General features: G+C 43.4%; 1 protein-coding gene across 4 annotated transcripts in view; it reads left to right on the top strand.

Annotated features, from left to right (window-relative positions):
- Positions 1-24,333, top strand: part of dusp8a (dual specificity phosphatase 8a) — a 66,567-nt gene that overhangs the window by 33,492 nt on the left and 8,742 nt on the right. The window contains exon 1 of one of the 4 annotated variants that reach the window (XM_036951736.1): positions 20,886-21,607. The exons of the other annotated variants lie outside the window; for them this stretch is intronic. Within the exon in view, the coding sequence (XP_036807631.1) occupies positions 21,469-21,607 (139 nt within the window). The 5' untranslated portion in view covers positions 20,886-21,468. Of the gene's footprint in view, positions 1-20,885; positions 21,608-24,333 lie in introns of those variants that run through there. 4 annotated transcript variants of the gene reach the window in all.

Below are 24,333 nucleotides of genomic sequence, written 5' to 3'. Positions count from 1 at the left end.
AAGATAGCCCTATTTGGTAAAAGACCAAGTCCATATTATGGCAAGAACAGTTCAAATAAGCAAAGAGAAATGTCAGTCCATCATTACTTTAAGACATGAAAGTCAGTCAATCCGGAAAATGTCAAGAACTTTGAAAGTTTCTTTAAGTGCAGTCGCAAAAACTGTCAAGCGCTATGATGGAACTGGCTCTCATGAGGACGCCATAGGAAAGGAAGACCCAGAGTTACCTCTGCTGCAGAGGATAAATCCATTAGAGTTAACTGCACCTGAGATTGCAACCCAAATAAATGCTTCACAGAGTTCAAGTGACAGACACATCTCAACATCAACTGTTCAGGGGAGACTGTGTGAATCAGGCCTTCATGGTCGAATTGTTGCAAAGAAACCAGAACCAAAAGATACCAATGATCCAAAACACACCTCCAGGCTGTGTAATGGCTATTTGACCAAAAAGGAGAGTGATGGAGTGCTACATCTGATGACCTGGCTTCCACAATCACCTTACCACCCAATTGAGATGGTTTGGGATGGTTTGGGAGTTGGACCGCGGAGTGAAGGAAGAGGAGTGCTTAGCATATGTGGGAACTCCTTCAAGACTGTTGGAAAAGCATTCCTCATGAAGCTGGTTAAGAGAATGCAAAGCTGTCATTTAAAAATATATATATATATTACCTTTATTTAACCAGGCAAGTCAGTTAGGAACAAATTCTTATTTACAATGACGGCCTAGGAACAGTGGGTTAACTGCCTGTTCAGAGGCAGAACGACAGATTTGTACCTTGTCAGCTCGGGGATTGTGAACTTGCAACCTTCCAGTTACTAGTCCAACACTCTAACCACTAGGCTACCCTGCCACCCCATCAAGGCAAAGGGTGGCTACTTTCAAGAATCTCATATGATATATATTTTTATTTGTTTGTTTAACTTTTTGGTTACTACATAATTCCATATGTGTTATTTCATAGGTTTGATGTCTTCACTATTATTCTATAATGTAGAAAATCATAGAAATATAGAAAAACCCTTGAATGAGTAGGCCTTGAATGAGTAGGTGTGTCCAAACTTTTGACTGGTACTGTATGGCAGTCTCATTAACACTACTGAACTGGCAGTGTTCAAGCTTAATCGTTATAAGCAGAGTACAACATAACAAATGAATTGGCATGACACCTGTTCCCATATGCTGAGACCAGGTTTTACATTGTCATGTAATCAGATATTTCTTACAATTACAATCAAATGTAATATACTGCATTTCACTAGACATTTACAAATACATTTGAAAATATATGAACCAGATATATTGATAAATACATTTTAAAATACATTATGTATTTCAGAATGTATTTTGAAACACATTAAATACATCTTCCAATGCATTTAGCATAAATTGTGATATACATTTTACATATACGGTGTGTGTGTGTGTGTGTGTGTGTGTGTGTGTGTGTATACAGTATATATATTTGAGTATATATACACACTAACCGTTCAAAAGTTTGGGGTCACTTAGAAATGTCCTTGTTTTTGAAAGAAAAGCAATTTTTTCTGTCCATTAAAATAACATAAAATTGATCAGAAATACAGTGTTGACATTGTTAATGTTGTAAATGACGATTGTAGCTGGAAACGGCTGATTTATTTAATGGAACATCTACATAGGCATACAGAGGCCCATTATCAGCAACCATCACTCCTGTGTTCCAATGGCACATTGTGTTAGCTCATCCAAGTTTATCATTTTAAAAGGCTAATTGATCATTAGAAAACCATTTTGCAATTATGTTAGCACAGCTGAAAACTGTTGTCTTGATTAAAGAAGTAATAAAACTGACCTTTAGACCAGTTGAGTATCTGGAGCATCAGCATTTGTGGGTTCGATTACAGGCTCAGAATGTCCAGAAACAAAGAACTTTCTTCTGAAACTCATCAGTCTATGCTTGTTCTGAGAAATGAAGGCTACTCCATGCGAGAAATTGCCAAGAAACTGAAGATTTTGTACAACGCTGTGTACTGCTCCCTTCACAGAACAGCGCAAACTGGCTCTAACCAGAATAGAAAGAGGAGTGGGAGGCCCTGGTGCACAACTGAGCAAGAGGATAAGTACGTTCGTGTCTAGTTTGAGAAACAGACGCCTCACAAGTCTCTATGGGGGTGCCACAGGGTTCAACCCTCGGGTTGACTCTTTTCTCTGTATACATCAATGATGTCGCTCTTGCTGCTGGTGATTCTCTGGTCTACCTCTACGCAGACGACACCATTCTGTATACTTCTGGCCCTTCTTTGGACACGGTGTTAACTAACCTCCAGACGAGCTTCGATGCCATACAACTCTCCTTCCGTGGCCTCCAACTGCTCTTAAATACAAGTACAACTAAATGCATGCTCTTCAACCGCTGCCCACACCTGCCCGCCCGTCCAGCATCACTACTCTGGACGGTTCTGACTCAGAATATGTGGACAACTACAAATACCTAGGTGTCTGGTTAGACTGTAAACTCTCCTTCCAGACTCACATTAAGCATCTCCAATCCAAAATTAAATCTAATATCGGCTTCCTATTTCGCAACAAAGCCTCCTTCACTCATGCTGCCAAACATACCCTTGTAAAACTGACTATCCTACCGATCCTTGACTTCGGCGATGTCATTTACAAAATAGCCTCCAACACTCTACTCAGCAAATTGGATGCAGTCTATCACAGTGCCATCCGTTTTGTCACCCACCACTGCGACCTGCATGCTCTCGTTGGCTGGCCTTTAGTTCATTTTCGCCACCAAACCCACTGGCTACAGGTCATCTATACGTCTTTGCTAGGTAAAGCCACGCCTTTCTCAGAATAGCAGCACTACCCGTAGCACGCGCTCCAGCAGGTATATTTCACTGGTCACCCCCAAAGTCAATTCCTCCTTTTGGCCGCCTTTCCTTCCAGTTCTCTGCTGCCAATGACTGGAGACTCATATCTCCCTCACTAACTTTAAGCACCAGCTGTCAGAGCAGCTCACAGATCACTGCACTTGTACATAGCCCATCTGTAAATAGCCTATCCAACTACCTCTTCCCCATACTGTTATTTATTTTGCTCCTTTGCACCCCAGTATCTGTACTTGCACACTCATCTTCTGCACATCTATCACTCCAGTGTTTAATTGCTATACTGTAATTATTTTGCCACTATGGCCTATTTATTGCCTCACCTCTCTTATCCTACCTCATTTGCACACACTGTATATAGACTTTTTCTATTGTATCATTGACTGTATGTTTGTTTATTCCATGTGTTGTTGTTTGTGTTGCACTACTTTGCTTTATCTTGGCCAGGTCGCAGTTGTAAATGAGAACTTGTTCTCAACTAGCCTACCTGGTTAAATAAAGGTGAAATACAATTTTTAAAAACAAGTCCTCAACTGGCAGCTTCATTAAATAGTACTGGCAAAACACCAGTCTCAACATCAACAGTGAAGAGGCGACTTCGGGATGCTGGCCTTCTAGGCAGAGTTCCGCTGTCCAGTGTCTGTGTTCTTTTGCCCATCTTAATCTTTTATTTTTATTGGCCAGTCGGAGATATGGCTTTTTCTTTGCAACTCTGCCGAGAAGAGACATTTTCGCAGATATTTTCCATAAGCACAAAAGCTTATTTCTCTAAGATGTTGTGCACAAATTTGTTCAGATCCCTGTTAATGAGCATTTCTCCTTTGCCAATGTAATCCATCCACCTGACAGGTGTGGCATATCAAGAAGCTGATTAAACAGCATGATCATTACACAGGTTCACCTTGTGCTTGGGACAATAAACGGCCAGTCTAAAATATGCAGTTTTTTAACACAACACAATGCCATAGTTTTGACATAGAGTGCAATTGACATGCTGACTGCAGGAATGTCTACCAGAGCTGTTACCAGAGATCTGAATGTTAATTTCTCTACCATAAGCCACCTCCAACTTAATTTTGGAGAATTTGGCAGTACGTCCAACCGGTCTCACATGCAGACACGTGTACCCACGCCAGCCCAGGACCTCCACATCTGGCTTCTTCACCTGCAGCATCATCTGAGACCAGCCACCCAGACAGCTGATGAAACTGTGGGTTTGCACAACTCAAAAATGTCTGCACAAACGGTCAGAAACCATCTCAGGGAAGCTCATCTGCGTGCTCGTCGTCCTCACCAGGGTCTTGACCTGACCTCAGTTCACAGTCATAACTGACTTCAGTGGGCAAATGCTCACCTTCAATGGCCACTGGCACGCTGGAGAAGTGTGCTCTTCACGGATTAATCCTGGTTAATTTGTTGTGTAGGCGAGCGTAGGGCTGGGCGGTTTACCATCTTTTACGATATACCGTTATTGATGCACGTACCAGTTTGGCTTTTTACTTTAACTTCTATAACGGTATTTGAATGTTTGGTTTGTTAAATGTGATACGCTGTGTCTAACGTCCATTTTTAGAGTTTACTCCGCTACTTGAGTCATCTCTCTCTGCTCTCTCTCCATGCCTCTTTCCACACTGACCTAGCCACGCCCCCTGTCACTCAAGGAGCACATTGGTTTTTTCCTCGACCACGAGACACTTGCATCCAGTCTGCATGGTCAATGCAACACATGCTACAATGTTGATGACAGCGATGTTGTTGTCACTTTGCTTCTTAATGTAAATCCACTAGCGTTCTATAATTACACTATTAGTTTGGGTTACTTACATCTGCAAACGGCTAGTGTGTCTTGTGTTAACAAGTTGGGCCTATATCGTGTTATCCGCTATTGCTAATCGCTAGTTAGCTGAGTCAGAGCAAACTAGCTAAACAGCCTAATAATGTAGTTTGTGCAATCAGTTTGCTGATGTCAGTGTTGTGAACAGAGTGCCCAATGGTGGCAGTGGGGTTATGATATGGGCAGGCATAAGCTACGGACAACGAGCACAATTGCGTTTTCTTCACGGCAATTTTAATGCACAGAGATACTGTGTCGATATCCTGAGGCCCATTATTGAGCCATTCATCCACCACCATCACCTCATGTTTCAGCATGATAATGCATGGCCCCATTTTGCAAGAATCTGTAATTCGTGGAAGCTGAAAATGTCCCCGTTTTTCCATGGCCTGCATTCTCAATCAGACACCCGTTGAGCATGTTTGGGATGCTCTGGATCAACGTGTACGACAGCTTGTTCCAGTTCCCGCCAATATACAGCAAGAGGAGTGGGACAACATTCCACAGGCCACAATCAAACTGCCTTTATTTTGCTGGACCCCAGGGAGATTAGCTACTACCTTGGCAGCAGCTAATGGGGACCATAATAAATACAAACACAAGAAACAGCCTGACCAACTCTATGTGAAGGAGATGTGTTGCGCTGCATGAGGCAAATGGTGGTCACACCAGATACTGACTGGTTTTCTGATCCACATCCATATCTTTTTTTTAAGGATCTGTGAGCAACAGATGCATATCTGTTTTCCTAGTCATGCAAAATCCATAGAGTAGGGCCTAATTAATTTATTTCAATTGACTGATTTCCTGTAAATGAGCTGTTACTGCATGTAGCGTTTATATTTTTGTTCAGTGGACATTTATTTGGCTAATTTTAAATATTTCACGTGTCCTATTTTTTTATTTTTTTTATCTAAAAATAGATTTTAAATGTATTTCTTTCCGTAAGGGTTGTGCAACCACTTCCTGTTTCAGATGTGGCGAAGTGATATTAGGGTCCCCCACAGTGGGAGAGGGTGTGTGTGTGTGTGTGTGTGTGTGTGTGTGTGTGTGTGTGTGTGTGTGAGTGAGTGTCAGGGCCATAGAGGTCCGACTCCTAAGAGACCCTCTATGTAGATGTATTGATGTCTATGTGGACAGCATGGCTGGTTCATCTGAGCCTTGCGTCACCTCTGGCTCCATTGTTCTCTGTCAGGGCACTCTGCTAATAATGTCACTCACTGCTGGGTGGATGTGACCGGAGTATTAGAACAACCAGAGCCAAATGCCGTTCTGTCTCTATAGGGGCTGCCATGACAGGAAAGCACACCCTAACCCAGGGCACAGGGATGGCCACTGTCTTCATCTCCACCCAAAACACAGCCCTCCTGGGGATACATGTTTATACTGTATATAGATGTTTCTATGACATGACTTTATCCAGAAATATATCTTAGTGCATATTGTGTCAGTTGGAAGGATTCGGAAAGGACTCAAATGTGTGCTAGGAAAATAGCAACATTTAGTTGGCAAGTTTTAGGAATTACTACCAGCATAAATTGGCTACAATTTGAGGTTCAATGTATTCCAATGTATTCAATGTTTTGTGATCAATTCATTCAGTGTTTTTCTTTCAGTTCGTTCCTTTATCTAAAGGGACTGGGTGTGCTGTGACATAATTTCCTGATCAGGAAATGATGTGGAGGGAGAGAGGGTGGGTGGGGGGAGGAGAGAGGGTGGGTGGGGGGAGGAGAGAGTGTGGGGGTAAGGAAAAAGAGAAACAGGTAGAAAAACAGAGAAGATGAGAGGAAAATAAGGACAGATACGGAGAAAGAGAGAGAGAGAGGCAAGAAAGAGAGAGAATGGGAAACTAAGATGGAGATAGAGCGAGCCTATTGAGTAGGGTTTTCATGATAGATTATCTAACTAACTAACTAGAGGAGCAGAAGGGCCTGTGTGGCCTGTAGCACAGTAAGTTCTGTTCTGGGACCTCTTTGTCTGTCAGCTGCCTGCAGCGTTGATAGGAGCTAATTAACACTAGTCTGACCTGGCTTCAGCCCAAGTCTATCCCGACCATGTCAGCACACTCATTGGTGTGTGTGTGTGTGTGTGTGTGCAGACATCCCTCCATCTGGCATAGTCAGCGAGGTCATAAACTTAAAGAACGCTGTCAGAGAAAGACGGAAAGAGAAAAGCATAAAGAAAGAGTCTTATTTCCATGCGGACCACAACCGTTAAGCCGTATTTCCATAATCCATTGAATCAATATTTGCCATCGTAGAAGTGCCAATTAATATTTACATTAGATCAACCTCTGCCTCTCTCCCCTAGTGACCAGTGTGTTACAGCTTCCTATGAGCATTATAATGAATAAACCATATCCGTTATGCTAGAGCACACCCACCCTGATAGACAGTCTCCTCTAGGGAAATCAGACCTGAGCTACACACACACACACACACACACACACACACACACAGCGACGTAACCATTTAACCACAACAAGTTCTCTCAGTCTCACGTCAGAATGAGACGTTCATCCTTGTTTCTCAGACGTCAAATATTTTGGCACGAGAGATTTGGGTTACGTTTAGGCATTAACTCAAAAATGTTAAGGTTAGGCGTAAACTCAGAAATGTTAAGGTTAGGTATTAACTCCGAATGGTTAAGGTTTGGGAAAGTATTCAAACAAAATTCTATAATAACAACTTTCTATGGCTGGATTTGAACATGGAACCTTTGGCACCAGAGGCAGATGCTTGTGCACATCTGCCATCCCTGAAACCCACTTGAAGGTAACAGAGCTCAATGTTGCCCCTAGTGGCCGGGTTCCACGTCATCTCCCGATGTCCTCAGACATGGATGAACGTCGAATACTGACTTGTATCACGGGTGATCTGGCCGTTAACCCATCCCCAATTATCATATGGTAAGCATACATACACACATACACACATACACACATACACACACACACACACAAACCTTCCCCCATCCACAAACTCTAATGGGGATAAACACAAAATGCAAACATACACAGTGAACACCTCACACTGGGATTTTGAAGGAGCTCATCTGGCTGATGAAAGGCAGTATGGTCCTGACTGGCCCCCAACAGAGTGTGTGATGGCTTTCCCTACCCCCTGTGTGTGTGTGTGTGTGTGTGTGTGTGTGTGTGTGTGTGTGTGGTGTGTGTGATTCATCCTCCCTTGCCCATGGTTGATGGAGTTTACGTCTGTATATTTGTGCAGTCTGCTTCTCCCAAGGTCCATTTCATGGGGGGTAGATTAGATGGGGAGGGGGTCTAGCATCAATCGAGCAGACGCATCCTAGAACACAACTTAACCACCAGAGTGCATCCCAACACCCCAGGGTTACTGTCTTAGTATTGCACACACAGAGACACACACACACGGATTACTGTCCTCAGGACTACCTCACCAACCCTCCCGCTCTCCCCCCTCTATCTCTCCCTTATCCTCATGGTACCTCACCATCTCTCCCCCCCCCCATATATCCCTCTCCCTCCTCCCCCTCTATCTCCCCCAGTGACTACCTCACCCCCCAGGCATGGCAGCTGTGTTCTGTTCTCCTGTTTGGCATTACGTCACTGATGGAGCAGCCCTATTACTGATCCCCTGACAACCAGCCCTATCAACACACACACACACACACACACTTCATTAACCTTCATTAACCTAACCCCCCCCCTGCTCTGTAGTCTACCCTGAGGCGATGGTGCTTTCCCCTGATATCTGCACACACACACCTCCTGTTGTGGACGCCTGCCTCCTGTTGTGTAGTCTGGCCTGGGGGTGATGTCTCTTTCCGCTGGTATCCTGACAGATGATCCTGTGGAGAGACAGGAGAGAGAGACAGGAGAGAGAGACAGGAGAGAGAGAGAGAGAGAGAGCACATAATAGTAAACAGGCACACTATATTCACGTTCACAGAACTTGCACGTCGGCTATAGGTCATGTATTTTGACTGTTGAACTTGTTGCTGTAAGTTACGCATCGTGTTTTGCCACTGCGTGCTTTCTCATAGAAAGCATATCCTTTCAGACTTTCAACCCTGTTCAAACATACTTTTAGGAGCGTTAGAAGTTGCAACTTTTGAGAGAGAGATTTGTGTGTCCTTCATGCACAATTTGATCTGTCTCTGTCTGTACGAGCCCTAAATGTACTGTACTCTATTGCCCCTCCCTCCCTGCCTTCCCTGTCAAGTGTGTGGGCTGTGGGTGTGAGACAGGCAGGCAGGTGGTGCAGCTCGTTAGCCGGCAATCTATCCTAGCCCTGCTGTGCTAACACAACCTAACAAACTTCATGGCATGAGGAACAGGTCATAGCTCTGCTCTCCTCTCTCTGCTCACTAAGGCCTAACTAGAAGAGGAAGGAAACCCTCACTCAGCCAATAACAAACAGAGGGAAATATACCTTTGCATTGCATTGGTGGAAATACTGTAGCAGGGTGTTGTGGGTTATGTAGTTTCCTGTGATCCACTAAAGGAACAACACCATGTTTGTTACAACTGGCAGGAGATTTTTCTTTATCAGTCCCTGGTTATGTTCACTCAACCACCAAGAAACAATATCCCTATGAGCCCAAGGCATGGAAAAGATGTTGAAAATGCTTTTTTTTTTTGGTTCAACAGACATTTTCAACGCATTGGTGGAAGTAACACGCTTTCAAAACCGCTCCTGACGTTTATTTGTAAGTTATTGGTCTCTATGTTCCCATAAGGCCTTTACTCCTCTTCTATCTATTTCTCTCGTCTCCATCGCGCTCTCTCTCTCTCTGTGTGTATAAACTTTGTGGTGTTGTCCCAGTAACAGGCCCTCTCCCATAAAAGCCCAGTCTTAGCTGGTCTGGCTTGGGGAGGGGGGGGGGGCAGAGTGACCAGCACACCTATTTATGGCCAGGCAGGCACACACACGTGTGCAGTAAATAAAAGCAATTCCCTGGCGTTTTTAGCACCCTGCCTGCAATCCCCTAATTAAACACCTGCTATTCTGGGTCTTGTTACCCTGCTGGGGGGAGCAGAGGAGGGGGGAGTGGGTAAGGGGAGGAGAAAGGGAGAGAGGACAAAACATATTTATGTTAATCTACTGAGGATCACTTAGTTTGCTGCTCAAAGAAATGTACATGAACGTAATGGACACTAAGTTGGTGGCTGGTGAGTTAGTGTTGGTGACAATAGTGACACTAGATGGCCAATAGGGAGTGCCACCTATGATACCAACTGAGTTTGATATAATTTCCAGATGGTTGGATAGATACAGTTGAAGTCGGAAGTTTACATACACTTAGGTTGGAGTCATTAAAACTATTTTATACACTCCACAAATTTCTTGTTAACATACTATAGTTTTGGCAAGTCGGTTAGGACATCTACTTTGTGCATGACACAAGTAATTTTTCCAACAATTGTTTACAGACAGATTTTTTTCACTTATAATTTACTGTATCACAATTCCAGTGGTTCAGAAGTTTACATACACTAAGTTGACTGTGCCTTTAAATGATGACCATCGTTATGTTTGGAGGAAAAAGGCTTGCAAGCCGAAGAACACCATCCCAAACATGAAGCACGGGGGTGGCAGCATGTTGTGGGGGTGCTTTGCTGCAGGAGGGACTGGTGCACTTCACAAAATAGATGGTATCATGAGGGAGGTAAATGATGTGGATATATTGAAGCAATATTTCAAGACATCAATCAGGAAGTTGAAGCTTGGTCACAAATGGGTCTTCAAATGGACAATGACCTCAAGCAAACTTCCAAAGTTGTGGCAAGATGGCTTAAGGACAACAAAGTAAAGGTATTGGAGTGGACATCATAAAGCCCTGACCTCAATCCTATAGAACATTTGTGGGCAGAACTGAGAAAAAGTGTACGAGCAAGGAGGTCTACAAACCTGAATCAGTTACACCAGCTCTGTCAGGATGAATAGGCCAAAATTCACCCAACTTATTGTGGGAAGCTTGTGGGAGGCTTGTGGGAGGCTTGTGGCCTGTTTCCAATTGACCTAGTTCTTATTACTCACTCACTCACTCACTCACTCACTCACTCACCACGTGGACTACAGATGTTTACCTACTGCTAGTTCCATCACTGTAGTCTCTCACTAACTCACTCACCACGTGGACTTCAGATGGTTTACCTACTGCTAGTTCCATCACTGTAGTCTCTCACTAACTCACTCACCACGTGGACTACAGATGTTTACCTACTGCTAGTTCCATCACTGTAGTCTCTCACTAACTCATTCACCACGTGGACTACAGATGTTTACCTACTGCTAGTTCCATCACTGTAGTCTCTCACTAACTAACTCACCACGTGGACTACAGATGTTTACCTACTGCTAGTTCCATCACTGTAGTCTCTCACTAACTCATTCACCACGTGGACTACAGATGTTTACCTACTGCTAGTTCCATCACTGTAGTCTCTCACTAACTCATTCACCACGTGGACTACAGATGTTTACCTACTGCTAGTTCCATCACTGTAGTCTCTCACTAACTCACTCACCACGTGGACTACAGATGTTTACCTACTGCTAGTTCCATCACTGTAGTCTCTCACTAACTCACTCACCACGTGGACTACAGATGTTTACCTACTGCTAGTTCTATCACTGTAGTCACTCACTAACTCACTCACAGCCTTATAGCATGAGGTGAGCTCAGCCACTTGAGGAACAACTGGACTCTAATCGCAGATCTGGGACCAGTCTGCCCTGCCCCAATCCTAACCTCAACTATTAGCAGACTACAAACGAAACTGAACAATGTAGCTCATTCAGTTAACCATTTTCACTGCAACATAGTAGGATATTTACAGTTCTGTGATCCTACATGAAGACAATTTATTTTTATTTTTTATTTTTTTATTTCACCTTTATTTAACCAGGTAGGCTAGTTGAGAACAAGTTCTCATTTACAATTGCAACCTGGCCAAGATAAAGCAAAGCAGCTCGACACATACAACAACACAGAGTTACACATGGAGTAAAAAAACATAAAAACAAACATACAGTCACTAATACAGTAGAAAAATAAGTCTATATACGATGTGAGCAAATGAGGTGAGATAAGGGAGGTAAAGGCAAAAAAAAAGGCCATGGTGGCGAAGTAAATACAATATAGCAAGTAAAACACTGGAATGGTAGATTTGCAGTGGAAGAATCTGCAAAGGAGAAATATAAATAATGGGGTGCAAAGGAGCAAAATAAATAAATAAATACAGTAGGGGAAGAGGTAGTTGTTTGGGCTAAATTATAGTGGCGGGTAGTATATGGGGCTTTGGTGACAAAATTTTGGCAGATAATTTTAGAAAGAAAGGGTCCAGATTGTCTAGCCCGGCTGATTAGTAGGGGTCCAGATTTTGCAGCTCTTTCAGAACATCAGCTGACTGGATTTGGGAGAAGGGGAAATGGGGAAGGCTTGGGCGAGTTGCTGTAGGGGGTACAGTGCCGTTGACTGGGGTAGGGGTAGCCAGGTGGAAAGCATGGCCAGCCGTAGAAAAATGCTTATTGAAATTCTCAATTATTGTGGATTTATCGGTGGTGACAGAGTTTCCTATCCTCAGTGCAGTGGGCAGCTGGGAGGAGGTGTTCTTATTCTCCATGGACTTTACAGTGTCCCGGAACTTTTTTGAGTTTGTGTTGCAGGAAGCAAATTTCTGCTTGAAAAAGCTAGCCTTGGCTTTTCTAACTGCCTGTGTATATTGGTTTCTAACTTCCCTGAAAAGTTGCATGTCACGGGGGCTGTCCGATGCTAATGCAGAACGCCATAGGATGTTTTTGTGTTAGTTAAGGGCAGTCAGGTCTGGAGAGAACCAAGGGCTACAGTGGGGCAAAAAAGTATTTAGTCAGCCACCATTTGTGCAAGTTCTCCCACTTAAAAAGATGAGAGAGGCCTGTAATTTTCATCATATGTACACTTCAACTATGCCAGACAAAATGAGGGGAAAAAAATCCAGAAAATCACATTGTAGGATTTTTAATGAATTTATTTGCAAATTATGGTGGAAAATAAGTATTTGGTCACCTACAAACAAGCAAGATTTCTGGCTTTCACAGACCTGGATAGTAGGACAGAACTCTGCAGGCTATCTCTGCAGTAGATTGCAACACCACCCCCTTTGGCCGTTCTATCTTGTCTGAAAATGTTGTAGTTAGGGATGGAGATTTCAGAGTTTTTGGTGGTCTTCCTAAGCCAGGATTCAGACACGGCTAGGACATCCGGGTTGGCAGAGTGTGCTAAAGCAGTGAATAAAACAAACTTAGGGAGGAGGCTTCTAATGTTAACATGCATGAACCCAAGGCTATTACTGTTATAGAAGTCATCAAAAGAGCGCGCCTGGGGAATAGGAGTGGAGCTAGGCACTGCAGGTCCTGGATGCACCTCTACATCACCAGAGGAACAGAGGAGGAGTAGGATAAGTGTACGGCTAAAAGCTATGAGAATTTGTCGTCTAGGACATCATCAACAGAGTAAAAGGAGGTTTCTGGGGGAGATAAAATAGTTTAAAGGTATAATGTACAGACAAAGGTATGGTAGGATGAGAATACAGTGGGGATAAACCTAGGCATTGGATGATGAGAGAGATATTGTCTCTAGAAACATTATTGAAACCAGGTGATGTCATCCCATGTGTGGGTGGTAGAACTGAAAGGTTGTATAAGGTATAATGAGCAGGGCTAGAGGCTCTACAGTGAAATAAGCCAATAAACACTAACCAGAACAGCAATGGACCAGGCATATTGACATTAAGGAGAGGCATGCTTAGTTGAGTGATCATAAGGGTCCAGTGAGTAGTGAGGTTGGTTGGGGTTCACAGCGATTCAGACAGCTAGCCGGGCCATAGGTAGCAAGCTGGCAGAGGATGGAGGTCTGTTTTTAGCCACCTTGTGCGTTTCCGTCGGTAGATTAGTGGGGTACCGTGTGGTAGAGGGGACCAATCCAATTCTCAAAATAGATATAGTTATAGTGACCCAAGAAAATTGTCCGATAGACCTATTCAGATAGCAGCCGGCGTTAGTTTGATCATCTAGATCAGTGGTTTTCGAACCGCTACTCTCCTCCCACAGCCGTTCCATGTATTTGATATTTCCCAGAAGTAGCATACCGGATTCAACTTGTCAATTCCTTATCAAGCCCTTGATTAGGTGAATCAGGCGAGCTAGTTAAGGGCTACAAAAACCATTTGAGACGTCTGGCGGTCCCCGAGGAGAGGTTTGAATTGTATGATTAAGGTCAACTTTAACTTGATGATCAAGGTAATGTTTGTGATGCAAAAGTAAAGCTCTGAGATCGCTCTGACTGTGGCTTATTACTGGTGTGTGCGTGCAAACACAGGCGCTTAAAATAAGGGCCAGAGCAGGAAATGTGGAGCAATTACTCATCGCGCACGCATATACCCATTATCTCTGTCTTTGCATACAGGCAACATACTTACACAAGATGATGTAATCATACTGGAATTCAAAACACGTTAACAGGTTCTCTTTCATTTTATATTTCATACTTTTCTGTGTATTTGAGTTTTCTCAAATAATGTTTCTATTGGAAGTATTTGAAGTTTTTTCAAATACTACACATAACCCACTGTTTTAAAATATTTGCAGAAGTCTTTTTCCAAATACATTATTTCAAATACCAAACAGATCTGGTTCAAATTCATGGGAGTATTAACTTTTTTTTTAATACTGTGTATTTGAGTATTTTAAAATACTTGCCAATACTTTCCAAATATATTTCCAAATACATTCCAAAACTCAACTACATTGTGCTTTCAAAATACATATATAGAAATACTTACTTTAAAATGTATTTGAAAGTAGTTGAAATACCATAAATAGTATTTGAATCTATGTCTGCAACACACACACATATGCGTGTAAATATTATCTGAAGCACACACACATCGTTTGATACATTCACACTCAGACTAAGCGTTTTAACACTCATACGTGATACACAACCCACACACTATCTAATTAAGGACATATACAAATTGTTCAGTGCATGCACGTTCTAAAATGCACACTGTTTAATTAACATCCCTTTTCAACACACACACTCACATGGTGAGGGGGGGGGGTCAAAACTCCAGCACCCTCCCTTGTGAGGATAACGCCACCAGCTTTTTTCTAAAATGTTTTATGAGACATCGGGAGAGATCTCTGCGTGGCCAAAGAGTTCTATTTTCATGTCATATGAACATAACACCGGTTCCAATCCAAGTGCCAATGCCGTTTAGCAAGCTCCAGGCGGTGCTATGGTCAGATGACATGAAGATCTTTGACCACGCACACCAGTTGTGGGTTTGTTGTCGAAAAACAGAAACGTATGCAGAAAAGTACCTCATACCTACTGTAAAATATGGTGGTGGATCTTTGATGTTATGGGGTTATTTTGCTTCCACTGGTCCTGGGGCCCTTGTTAAGGTCAACGGCATTGTGAACTTTACTAAGTACCAGGACATTTTTGCCCAAAACCCGGTTGCCTCTGCTAGGAGGCTGACACTTGGCCAGAAGTGGATCTTCCAGCAAGACAACCCTAAGCACAAATCAACATCTGCAAAAAATAAGTGCTAATTGACCACAAAATCTACAATTTGCAATGGCCATTACAGTCTCCGGACTTGAACCCCATTGAAATCCTGTGCATTCAATTGAAGAGGTAAGTCCATAAGTACACACAAGGGATATCAAGGATCTATAAAGATGATGTATGAAGGAATGGTCTAAGACAGGGATGGGCAACTAGGGCCCACTTTTGTAGGTCCGTGGATTAATCTAGAATAGTAGAATTCACAAGGTGCAATTTCAGAATTTGGTTGGCATCAGCAGTTTATCGCTTGTTTTTTCAGTCACTGACTGTTACTCAATTAGCTCATGTCAGCTAACAATTTTAAGATTGGTAAATTAGTCTAGCCAGTGTTCTAAACTTGTAGTAATCAGTAACCGCCCCCCCCCCCCCCCCGTTGATTTTGTTAGTCGCTCTCACAGATATCATATTAAAAACTGCGAACGTATGGTAAAATGACTAGAATTGCATGAAATTAATTATACAATTGCAAAGCATTCTCTACACCCCATGGCAAATTGTGTAGGATTGCAGTATATGAACTCTAAAACTTCTGGGGGGCCGATAAAATGTTTTGCTTGCAAGGTGGTGGGGGGGGGGCAACAACATTTTACTTTAGGCCCCCTAAAAGGCCAGCAACTGTGTGGGTATGGATTTGGTTACACAGACCCGCGAGCGCCCCCTCCGATTTTTTTGTGGCCCCCACCCCATCAAAGTTGCCCATCCCAAGATCCCAATGTGTTCTCCAATCTTATAAAACATTTTAGAAACAGGCTCATTGTTGTTATTCTTGCAAGGGGAGGGTGCTGGAGTATTGAAAACAAGGGTGCCAATAAGTTTTTACCTTTTTAAAATATTTGTATTTCTTTTTAAACATAATATTTTTATCTGAGCAATTGTATTAGTATAAAATAATATAATTTCCCAAATAAATGTAGCACACAATATAGCTCAGCATTGATATTATAAAAAAAAAAAATAATAATCTTCGTCAAGGGTGGCAAAAATGTTGGACAAAAGTTGTAGAACACCTACTCATTTAAGGGTTTTTCTTTATTTTTTACAATTTTCTACATTGTAGAATAATAGTGAAAACATCAAAACTATGAAATAACACATGGAATCATGTAGTAACCAAAAAAGGGTTGAACAAATGCATTTGTTTATCAGTTGTGTTGTGACAAGGTAGGGGGGTATAAAGAAGATAGCCCTATTTGGTAAAAGACCAAGTCTATATTATGGCAAGAACAGCTCAAATAACAAAGAGAAACGACGGTCCATCATTCGTTTAAGACATGTGGGTCAGTCAATCCGGAAAATTTCAGGAACTTTGAACATTTCTTCAAGTGCAATCACAAAAACCACCAAGCGCTATGATGAAACTGGCTTTCATGAGGACCGCCACAGGAAAGGAAGACCCAGAGTTACCTCTGCTGCAGAGGATAAGTCCATTAGTGTTACCAGACTCAGAAATTGTAGCCCAAATAAATGCTTCATAGAGTTCAAGTGACAGACACATCTCAACATCAACTGTTCAGAGGAGACTACATGAATTAGGCATTCATGGTCAAATTTCTGCAAAGAAACCACTACTAAAGGATACCAATAATAAGAAGAGACTTCCTTGGGCCAAGAAACAAGAGCATTGGACATTAGACTGGTGGAAATCTGTCTTTTGGTCTGATGAGTCCAAATTCTAGATTTTTGGTTCCAACCGCTGTGTCTTTGTGAGACACAGGGTAGGTGAACGGATGATCTTTGCATGTGTGGTTCCCACCGTGAAGCATGGAGGAGGAGGTGTGATGTTTTAGGGGTGCTTTGCTGGTGACACTGTCAGTGATTTATTTAGAATTCAAGGAACACTTAACTGACATGGCTACCACAGCATTCTGCAGTGATTTGCCATTCCATCTGGTTTGGGCTTAGTGGGACTATCATTTGTTTTTCAACAGGACAATGACACAACACACCTCCAGGCTGCGTAAGGGCTATTTGACCAAGAAGGAGAGTGATGGAGTGCTGCATCAGATGACCTGGCCTCCACAATCACCCGACCTCAAACCAATTGAGATGGTTTGGGATGAGTTGGACCGCAGAGTAAAGGAAAAGCAGCCAACAAGTGCTCAGCATATGCGGGAACTCCTTCAAGACTGTTGGAAAAGCATTCCAGGTGAAGCTGGTTGAGCGAATGCCAAGAGTGTGCAAAGCTGTCAAGGCAAAGGGTAGCTACTTTCAAGATTCACCACTTTTTTTGCTTACTACAAGATTCCAAATGTGTTATTTCATAGTTTTGATGTATTCACTATTATTCTACAATGTAGAAAATAGTCAAATAAAGAAAAACCCTTGGATGAGTAGGTGTGTCCAAACATTTGACTAGTACTGTATATGTATGTATATACAGTGGGGCAAAAAAGTATTTAGTCAGCCACCAATTGTGCAAGTTCTCCCACTTAAAAAGATGAGAGAGGCCTGCAATTTTCATCATAGGTACACTTCAACTATGACAGACAAAATGAGGAGGAAACATCCAGAAAATCACATTGTAGGATTTTTAATGAATTTATTTGCAAATTATGGTGGAAAATAAGTATTTGGTCACCTACAAACAAGCAAGATTTCTGGCTCTCACAGACCTGTAACTTCTTCTTTAAGAGGCTCCTCTGTCCTCCACTCGTTACCTGTATTAATGGCACCTGTTTGAACTTGTTATCAGTATAAAAGACACCTGTCCACAACCTCAAACAGTCACACTCCAAACTCCACTATGGCCAAGACCAAACAGCTGTCAAAGGACACCAGAAACAAAATTGTAGACCTGCACCAGGCTGGGAAGACTGAATCTGCAATAGTTAAGCAGCTTGGTTTGAATAAATCAACTGTGGGAGCAGTTATTAGGAAATGGAAGACATACAAGACCACTGATAATCTCCCTCGATCTGGGGGTTCCACGCAAGATCTCACCCCATGGGGTCAAAATGATCACAAGAACGTTGAGCAAAAATCCCAGAACCACACGGGGGGGCCTAGTGAATTACCTGCAGAGAGCTGGTACCAAAGTAACAAAGCCTACCATCAGTAACACACTACGACGCCAGGGACTCAAATCCTGCAGTGCCAGACGTGTCCCCCTGCTTAAGCCAGTACATGTCCAGGCCCGTCTGAAGTTTGCTAGAGAGCATTTGGATGATCCAGAAGAAGATTGGGAGAATGTCATATGGTCAGATGAAACCAAAATATAACTTTTTGGTAAAAACTCAACTCGTCATGTTTGGAGGACAAAGAATGCTGAGTTGCATCCAAAGAACACCATACCTACTGTGAAGCATGGGGGTGGAAACATCATGCTTTGGGGCTGTTGTTCTGCAAAGGGACCAGGACGACTGATCCGTGTAAAGGAAAGAATGAATGGGGCCATGTATCGTGAGATTTTGAGTGAAAACCTCCTTCCATCAGCAAGGGCATTGAAGATGAAACGTGGCTGGGTCTTTCAGCATGACAATGATCCCAAACACACCGCCCGGGCAATGAAGGAGTGGCTTCGTAAGAAGCATTTCAAGGAGCCTGGAGTGGCCTAGCCAGTCTCTAGATCTCAACCCCATAGAAAATCTTTGGAGGGAGTTGAAAGTCCGTGTTGCGCAGCAACAGCTCCAAAACATCACTGCTCTAGAGGAGATCTGCATGTAGGAATGGGCCAAAATACCGGTGTGAAAACCTTGTGAAGACTTACAGAAAACATCATTGCCAACAAAGGGTATATAACAAAGTATTGAGATCAACTTTTGTTATTGACCAAATAATTATTTTCCACCATAATTTGTAAATAAATTCATTAAAAATCCTACAATGTGATTTTCTTGATTTTTTTCTCCTCATTTTGTCTGTCATAGTTGAAGTGTACCTATGATGAAAATTACAGGCCTCTCTCATCTTTTTAAGTGGGAGAACTTGCACAATTGGTGGCTGACTAAATACTTTTTTGCCCCACTGTATATATACACTACCGTTCAAAAGTTTGGGGTCACTTAGAAATATCCTTGTTTTTGAAAGAAAATGTAAAAAAATGTGTTCATTAAAATAACATCAAATTAATCGGAAATACAGTGTTGCTGGAAACGGCAGATTTGTTCATGAATATCTACATACAGAGGCCCATTATCAGCAACCATCACTCCTGTGTTCCAATGGCACATTGTGTTAGCTAATTCAAGTTTATCATTTTAAAAGGCTAATTGATCATTAGAAAACCCCTTTGCAATTATGTTAGCACAGCTGAAAACTGTTTTCCTGATTAAAGAAGCAATACAACTGGCCTTCTTTAGACTAGTTGAGGATCTGGAGCATCAGCATTTGTGGGTTCGATTACAGGCTCAGAATGGCCAGAAACAAATAACTTTCTTCTGAAACTCGTCAGTCTATCCTTGTTCTGAGAAATGAAGGCTATTCCATGCAAGAAATTGCCAAGAAACTGAAGATCTGGTACAATGCTGTGTACTGCTCCCATCACAGAACAGCGCAAACTGGCTCTTACCAGAATAGAAAGAGGAGTGGGAGGCCCCGGTGCACAACTGAGCAAGAGGACAAGTCCATTAGAGTGTCTAGTTTGAGAAACAGACACCTCACAATTCCTCAACTGGCAGCTTGATTAAATAGTACCCGCAAAACACCAGTCTCAACGTCAACAGTGAAGAGGCTACTCCTGGATGCTGGCCTTCTAGGCAGAGTTGCAAAGAAAAAGCCATATCTCAGACTGGCCAATAAAAATAAAAGATGGGCAAAAGAACAGACACTAGACAGAGGAACTCTGCCTAGAAAGCCAGCATCCCGGAGTCGCCTCTTCACTGTTGACATTGAGACTGGTATTTTGCGGGTACTATTTAATTAAGCTGTCAGTTGAGGACTTGTGAGGCTTCTGTAAAGTCTGATCAGTTTGATGTTATTTTAATGGACAAGAATTGTGCTTTTCTTTCAAAAACAAGGACATTTCTAGGTGACCCCAAACTTTTGAATGTTAGTGTGTGTCTGTGTGTGTGTATATTTATTTGTACACACACACACACACACACACACACACACACACAGGCATTGAGTGTGTGGGTTGCTAAGGCAGATTGAGTGATGTGTTTCAGAGGGAGTGATATCTCCTACTTGTTGTATGCACACACACTGCACATTATAAATCACACACTATTTAATTAAACACACGGAGACACAGTGTATTTTGCTAAAACCCATTGAGCAGTAGTTGCTGTCTTTCTCTGCTCCAGCTCGCTAGGCCCCTGAGGTAGCCACATATTTGTCTGGTGAGTAAGGAATGTGGTTACATGCCTTAGACATTAGCTATGACAGAGCGCTGGCTCCACAAGAGAGGGAAGGAGGGAGCAAGGGAGGAGGAGGGAGGGACCATGTGAGGGAGGAGGGGAGGGGAGGGAGAGGAGGGGGTTAGAGTCTTAGCTCACGGCAAGTGAGCTCATTCACCCCCCCCCCCCCCCTCCCCGGGCGAGCGAGAGGAAAGAGAGAACGACGTCATCCTCTATACAGAGGAAAGGAAGAGAGGGAGGGGGGAGGAGTGTGAGCGAATGAGAGACTGGGAGAGCGAAGCAGCACAACAATAGGGTACTGCTCTTCTGGCTGTGGGCTCACACACACACACACACGCGGAGAGGAGGCACGGAGAGACACACTGTAGAAACTGCAGGCAATACAGCACAGGACTGACAGAGAGAGATAGAGATACATGACCACCATTTGTTTTCTCCATAGTTATTTATTTAATTATTCCTCAAAATAGTGCTGGACCTCTATGGCTTTGTTAGATATTATAGGATACATCTCATTCTGGGTGGATTTTGATCTGAATGAGTTCTAGAACTGGCTTGTGGAACTTGTGGACAGTACATCTACAGATGTTTGGGAGTAGCTTGCTTTCTGTTAGCGGGTTCCGTCCATTCTCTTGAGTTCTGGGACTAAGGTTCTGCTCCTTGGACTTGGGGACCGTCTGAGTTGAGTAGACACCACCAGTGTAAGTAGTGACGACTCGGGACTTTGTGGTGTCGAGTTTTGGACCTTTTTCGGGAAGTTATTTGTTTGTTTACCCGTTCTGCCGACTTATTCCTGGGGGATTCCCCCGGTCTGGACGTCCAGTCAGTGTACACCAGATCTGAGCACACCAGAACGCGTGTATGTTGAGCGTGTTGAGGGCGATGCCTCTGGACATGGTCATAGCCCCGGCGGAGGACTGTTTCTGGCCTGTCCTGCAGGAGTCAGACAGGAGGCTGAAGATCAGAGTCCGCAGGACCAAAGAAGGGAGGGAGTTACGAGGTGTGTACTGACCCAGCCTGGGGGGCTTTGTGGGGGGGGGGGGGACCCTCACATGGGGGTATTGGGCAATGGGGGAGCTGGGGGCACAAGGGGTATGTTGCAGAGGTTGTGGTGTACAACTCTACAAGGTACAAGGGTAGGGGGTAAAACAGTATTGAGGTATGGGGCTATGGCTGACTTACTGGAGATCCAGGCATCCCTTGAAGTCTGGGATTCACAGAGGCTTGAAGAAAGCGAATGAAAGAGAAGATGGACAAGCAGAGTAGAGGGATTTATCGGAGGGATAGAAAGAGATGAGAGCGAGCTCAGCTCTGCAGCGTGACATAGTGCTCACTCGTGTGGTCATTGACATGTAAAACTATCACAAAGGCCCCTTTCTCTGAACATTCTGCCTCTCTCTCTCTCCCTCTCTCTTTCTTTCCTCTCTTTCTCTCTCTTCTGCATTGACAGTTTTATCGATTTGTGTGTGCACTGAAGCCAGGTGTTTTATATTACACATTTCACACAGCAGGAGTAGACAATGCCGAGGTGTCACTGTGTGTGTGTGTGCGTGCGTGTGTAGTGTGTGTTGCACAGTGTGCACTGATATAATGTACAGTTTGTGTATTTCCAACATTAATTATGTGTGTGTGTGTGTGTGTGTGTAGCTATATATTAGATGTGCTGGAGAGTGTGTATGCTCTGCATGTGGTTCAGTGCAGTGAACTGGTTCAGTGCTGTGAGCTGGTTCAATGCAGTGAGCTGGTTCAGTGCCGCGAGCTGGTTCAGTGCTGCGAGCTGGTTCAGTGCCGCGAGCTGGTTCAGTGCCGCGAGCTGGTTCAGTGCCGTGAGCTGGTTCAGTGCCGTGAGCCCAGCACTCCACACCTGGTCCTGTTCACGCTGTGCAATGGCTTCAAGGCAGGAGCCGCCAAACTCGTTAGTCAAGATCGAGACAAATACACGTTTGTCATCCCCTGTTGAAAATGAGCGGAAGGTAGCCGAGCGGTTAGAGCGTCAGGCCAGTAAACCGAAAGGTTGCTTGTTGGAATCCCCGAGCCGACAAGGTGAAAAATCTGCCGACGTGGCCTTGAGCAAGGCACTTAAACCTAATGCTCCAGGGTCGCCGTTGATAATGGCAGACTTTGGCCGTGACCCCACTCTCCGAGGGTGTCTCAGGGAGACTGGGATATGCACAAAAAAAATGTCCAATACCAATATATTAATACACAATTGTACATGTGTGAAAAAGGACAAATATAGGCACCCACCAAATTATTATTGTTATTCAATAGAGGTGTTGTTAGTGTCATAGTGGTTATTCTCAGATTGTGTTGCGCTCAGGAAGTAAGCTGCCTGGCTGCTACAAACCACCCCCACTACTTACACTCAAACACACATAGCCACATGCTAACGCTACCATAAACATAACATAGGCACAAACGGATTGATACTGGTTGCCCTTCAATCTGCTACATTGCAATTTTGTTGTCCTTTGTGACACGCTGATCTAGTGGCTACGCTTGGCCCCCTGCTGCTTTAGCAGACTCTTTGTGGAGCAGAGTGGAGTGGGGCATGTGTGCAATGATGTCATAGTGGGGGGGGGCACACACATTGAAATGCTAATGTCCCCTACAGAGCAGAGGGGACAGCTGGAGGGGCACAGAGGATGGCGTCATGTCTCCCCCCATATGAATGATAGAAGAGAGGAGATGGAGGGAGGGCAGTCATTCAGACAAATCAATTCCCCCGGGGTGGAGAAGGGAGGGGGAGTGTACGTACGTGCGTGTGCATGGTGATGGACGTCAATTACAAAATACAACTACAAAACGCCCTGAAGACCAATGTATTTAAACAAAATAAGATGCTTATTGCAAAGTATTGTACCTAATTAAAATGCATGTATGGTGGATTTTAAAATACAAAAACCACTCTGGATCACTGGTATCTGGATCACTGGTATCTGGATCACTGGTATCTGGATCACTGGTATCTGGACCACTGGTATCTGGATCACTGGTATCTGGATCACTGGTATCTGGATCATTGGTATCTGGATCACTGGGTATTGTCATTATCACGGGCCTCGTTTCGGGGCGGAGCTTGTCAGAGTAATACTGAGCACGTTTTGCGATTTTCACTTTGACATATACATGTATACTTCGTTTATTTAGCAGACGCTCTTTTCAGACTTTTGATACTAATGTAGGGTGTGAAAGGGGGCCACAAAATATATTGTATAGAAATATATGGTATATAAATGTTTTGGGGTATTTTGACAATACAAATTACAGCTTTCAAAAAATACACTGGAGTGTAGTTCAACCCAGTGTAATAGAACATACTAAATACTCAGAAGTAATTCAAATACCACAGAAATACTGCCCATATCTGCGTGTGTGTGTTTCCCTCCAGTAAGACATAATGCTGTGTTTGGGGGGGGGGGGGGTTTGAGCGCCAATCAATAGTACCAATATAGTGTGCCCCTCTCTCTCTCTCTCTCTCTCTCTCTCTCTCTCTCTCTCCCCCCCTCTCTCTCTCACTCTCTTTGTCTCTCTCTCTTTCTCTCTGTCTCTCTCCCCTCTCTCTCTCTCTCTTTGTCTCTCCCTCTCTCTCTCTGTCTCTCTCTGTCTCTCTCTCTCTCTCTCTCTCTCTCTCTCTCCCCTCTCTCTCTCTGTCTCTCTGTGTTCAGTCAATATCTCAGTGATTTCAGGCCATACAAACAGACCTTTTTATCATAACTGAGACTG

The sequence above is a fragment of the Oncorhynchus mykiss genome, chromosome 2 (genome assembly GCF_013265735.2).
Source record: "Oncorhynchus mykiss isolate Arlee chromosome 2, USDA_OmykA_1.1, whole genome shotgun sequence".
NCBI lineage: Eukaryota > Metazoa > Chordata > Actinopteri > Salmoniformes > Salmonidae > Oncorhynchus > Oncorhynchus mykiss.
The sequence above is the reverse complement of the archived record's forward strand: the minus strand, read 5'-3'. Positions and strand labels throughout refer to the sequence as shown.